Genomic DNA, 4,374 nt, shown 5'->3' on the forward strand with positions numbered 1-4,374 from the left:
TTCTGTTGTATCTCCATGTTTCTTTCTTATACACGCATACACACACACACACATACACACCTGTATCTCCTGCTTAAAACTACTGCAAAGATTTTAAAACTCATAATGACATCATAATTGCCCAAACATTGTAAAATCTTGCTGAAGCTATTTAAACTCTCTGGCTCTAGCCCTTTCAATTGTAAAATGGGTCGTCATGGGTCCACGTGATCTTCAAGTTCATCAGTATTAGATGTCAATGTAAGACTTTTTCTAAACCTCATATGTGATATTAGGTGATATTTTAAGCCTGGTTGCTATTTAGGTAGTCTTTTGGGAGTCAGACAACATTCTCAAAAATCTATTCAGAAGCCAGAGAAATCAAAGTGCTACTTTTCCTTTGCTTCTAAAATATACTAATTGAGATTAAGGTTTCACCTAAAATCATCTGTGGCTTCCATATGTCCTTGACCTCCATTTATGGAAATTACAGTATGCCCCTTCCCCGAAATCCTTACATATCTTAACAAATTCATCTTTGCTCTAGAACAGAGAGGAAAGTTAAAAAAAAAAAAAAGCAAGAGAAAACAAGGGAAGCAAACTCTTCCTGTTCTTCCCAAATTATGTCAGAATCTGAGGGAATTCTATAGTGAAGTAGAATCCATAAAAGAATTTTTATTGCACCGTTTGTTTTTTAAATAATTATTTATTTAATTTTGTTACTATTATTATTTTCATTTGACAAGAGAGAGACAGAGAAAGAGAAAGGGAAAATGAGAACGCAAGTCACCAGGTCTAGAACTCGAACCATAGTTAGACATATTTGAGTCCAGTGCCTTAACCATCATGCCACCGTACTACCTGCCAGCCCCCATTGCACTTTTTATTTTTATGAATTATTTAAATTTATTATTATTATTTTAGAATTTCCAGAGAAACACACACATAGACACAGAGAGAGGGAGAGTGAGAAAGTAAGCCTCAAGGTCCAGGAGTAGAACCATGGTTGGCCTTGTGGGAGTCCAGCACACTTGACCAGCATGCCATCTGCTGGTCCCTGTACTGTTTTAACAGTTAAATGTTAAAGAGCTCTTATAATCTGATATTTTACATGTAACCTAGAATTTTAAACCTACTTATTGTCTAAAATGGCTAGATTATTATAAGATAAATATTCTCTTAAATTACTTTTAGATAAGAGCAATTATGATGGAACTTACTCTAGAGTACATTGGTCAATACAGTGCCACATGTGGTCTAACAAATTAATTAATGCTTAATAAGTTAAAATTTTAGTTTCACACTTCACATGCTCAATAGCCACATGCAGCTACTAAATACTGTAGTAGACAGCACAGGAATAGAACATTTCAATCACTGCAGAAAGTTCTGTTGGGCAGAAGTACTCTACAGTTATCATTAATTTTCAAAAATAAAAACTTTTAAGATGTAATGAACATAAAGGCATTTTTTCCCCTCGGCTGCATCTTGCAAAACGTTTGTCTTCTATTAATGTTTCTGATTAATAGCTCTGTATAAAAGCCTATTAAGGAAAAATAAAGTCTTAATAAATTAATTAAAATGTATATATCTTTGAGAAAGTGGTAATGATTTTTATTTCTTCTATTCTGTCTGTGTAGTATCTAAAGAACCAAAGTGTGCACTGTATTTAAAAATGTTAAGTATTTAAAAATGTTAAGATCACGAAGATTCGAAGAATCACATCATCTGCCTGGTGGAAGAAAACTGACAACCTGTGAAAGCACTTCATTCATTTTGAAAACAGAGTTTGGAGAATGAACCATCTATGCATAATTTTATTTAAGTTCATGTATTTTCAGATATGTTATTTTTTCACATGGCTTCTGACTCATTTCAAACAATAACTTTAAGTTCAAAATGAAGACAAAAAACTCTGTTATCTACCTTGATAGAAACGTTAGGCCATTCACTTGGAAATTTAAAATAAAAACTTCAAACCATTTAAAAAATATATGAAACCTTATAATTCAGTGAAATCTATAGTTCTTTACTCAGTAAAAATCTCAAGATATACCAAAGGAGATTTACGTATAAAAGGATCAGTAATAACTGTTTCTCATGTGTGGTACCTTTAAAACAACGCATCTGAAGACTGAATAAGCCATTGAAAATTTAAAAATAAAAACAACAAAAATGCCCAGAATAGGAAAGACCGAGAGTGCTTAGTAAAAGTCATTTAATCACAGAAACCTCTATGTTTTAGGTAGCTCTAACAAATTGTTATGAATAAGAACAACATGTAGCTTACTTGATCTCTTAGAGATAAAATAGGGAGATGGGGATTATTAGGTGTCAATAGATTCCTCATTCGAATCAAAATAAAACAATCTGAACACTAGAACAGCTTCTACTATATCGTTACAGCATACCATGTTCAGATTTAACAGATTTGAATCCACTTTCAGAGACGGATGCATTTCGATTTTCTCCATAGCACTGTGGCTTCACTGAGTTACTGGTAAAGACACTGGCACCTGACTGGACTGAGGTGCTGGGGACCCGCTGTTAATGGCTGGTGGAGGCACCGCGGCGGGCTCCATCTTGCTAATATGTGTGATGAAGCGAAGACGAAGTTTTAAAGCTGGTTTCAAATTACAGATAATTTTCTCTACCTAAATAATGAAAAAAACATTTAAAAATACATACTTTAACCAGAGAACTTCAACTTTCCACCTTTAAAAAAAGATCTACACATATCCTGAGACAAACTAGGAAGTGGAGTGGGCAGGTGTTACGAGTTTTACTAAAAGCACCTACAATTATTTCTTTCTTACATGAGAGGGAACATGTGTTCTCACACATGTAAATTGCATAGGTATGTACATGTATCTATCTTTGCTATATCCATATCCACACACACTTCCTAAAGCAACACTTATCTAGCCAGCCAGTCATCATACTCACAAAAGCTAGCATAGTTTACACTGGAAATTTTATATACTCAGTAAATATAACATCTTTTGAAAATGCCAACTTTGCAGAAAAGTGAAACATAGTTATATTTTAAAGTTGTTTAATAACTCGCGTGCAACATTTATAGAGAGAAAACTATTTTTTGTTCTGATTTATACTGGAAATTCCTACTAAGCAATCTACTATTAAAACAATTAAAGAGATCTATTCTTCCTTGAAATACATCAAGTAGTTTCATAGCTTTCTCATGCTCTTTGACTTTATCAGGAAAGATCATTCTGTCAATTCCTTTCTGTACTTCTATGTGTATAAGGAATGTTTCTTTGGACTAAGAAGGTTTCTTAGGCACAAATATAAAGGATACTTTTTTTTTTTTTGGAGAGGTTTTCGCTATAGGGTGCGTGTGCTTGCCAGAAAGACAGAGAGAGACACAGAAAGCGAGAAATCACCCCCCAGGGGGTATGGCCACACCACAATCGCTTCTCCTCCGTTCTCCTCTTGGGATCCTGGGCACGCACACACATGCACCCAGCGTGAGTTTAAGCCGCCGGGTCTAGGACTTGAACCGCGGTCGACTACATGGGAGTCCAGCGACATAGCCATTACACTAACTGCTGGTCCCAAGGATACATTTTTTAAAATAATGAAAACAAATAAATTCTTTACATACTTGGTTTTTCAATCTATGCAGATATGAGGGGACTTTTAAAAAGTTCCTGGAAAAATGGAATTACAGGGGAGTTTATTTTGAAATCAATGTATAGTTTTCTTATAATATGCATTTTCCATGAACTTTTTGAAGACCTCTAGTATAACTATTTCTTTCTTTCCTGAGAGAATGTCAATTCTTTTTGATATTCCTGCTCAAGAGTAAAGGAGCGGAAACCAGCAGTTAGCGTAATGGCTATGTTGCTGGACTCCCACGTAGTCGACCGCGGTTCGTGTCCCGGACCCGGTGGCTTAAAACTCATGCCGGGCGCGTGTGCGTGTGTGCCCAAGATCCTGGGAGGAAAATGGAGGCAAAGGGATTGCAGCGTGGCCATCCCCCCTGGGGGGTGATTTCTCGCTTTCTGTCTCTATGTCTCTCTCTGTCTGGCGAGTACACGCGCCCTATCGCGAAAAAAAAAAAAAAAAAAACCTCTCAAAAGAGTAAAGTAGCAACATCCTCCCATTCCCAAGTCCAGGGAAAGCACCCCGGAGACTGGAATTCAAGGTCATATAGCAATTTATCTTCCACTATAGAAAGGAATAATGCTCAGGTACCGGGAAGGGGGGCTGGACTTATTTTCCTCTATCTGCCCTACCCCTACCCGTCTAAAGCAGCACATACTTCTTCCTACACGTAGGACACTCAGTTATAACTCAAGGCAGTCTTTTTGACTTGTAGACACCTCCACGGGGAAGTGCTGCCTCACAGGCTGAGTTAGTGTGTCCCTCTTT

At 36.6% G+C, this 4,374-nt stretch overlaps 1 protein-coding gene across 2 annotated transcripts in view; it reads right to left on the minus strand.

The window, feature by feature from the left end:
• Nucleotides 1-2,179: 2,179 nt before the first annotated feature.
• The window catches only part of MED23 (mediator complex subunit 23), a 48,839-nt gene continuing 46,644 nt past the window's right edge, over nt 2,180-4,374 (minus strand). For both annotated transcript variants that reach the window (XM_006144299.3, XM_006144298.3), the window contains one exon: nt 2,180-2,633. In XM_006144299.3, the coding sequence (XP_006144361.1) occupies nt 2,466-2,633 (168 nt within the window). In that variant the 3' untranslated portion in view covers nt 2,180-2,465. The remainder of the gene's footprint in view (nt 2,634-4,374) is intronic.

The sequence above is a fragment of the Tupaia chinensis genome, unplaced genomic scaffold (assembly GCF_000334495.1).
Source record: "Tupaia chinensis unplaced genomic scaffold, TupChi_1.0 Scaffold000117_2, whole genome shotgun sequence".
Classification (NCBI taxonomy): Eukaryota; Metazoa; Chordata; class Mammalia; order Scandentia; family Tupaiidae; genus Tupaia; species Tupaia belangeri.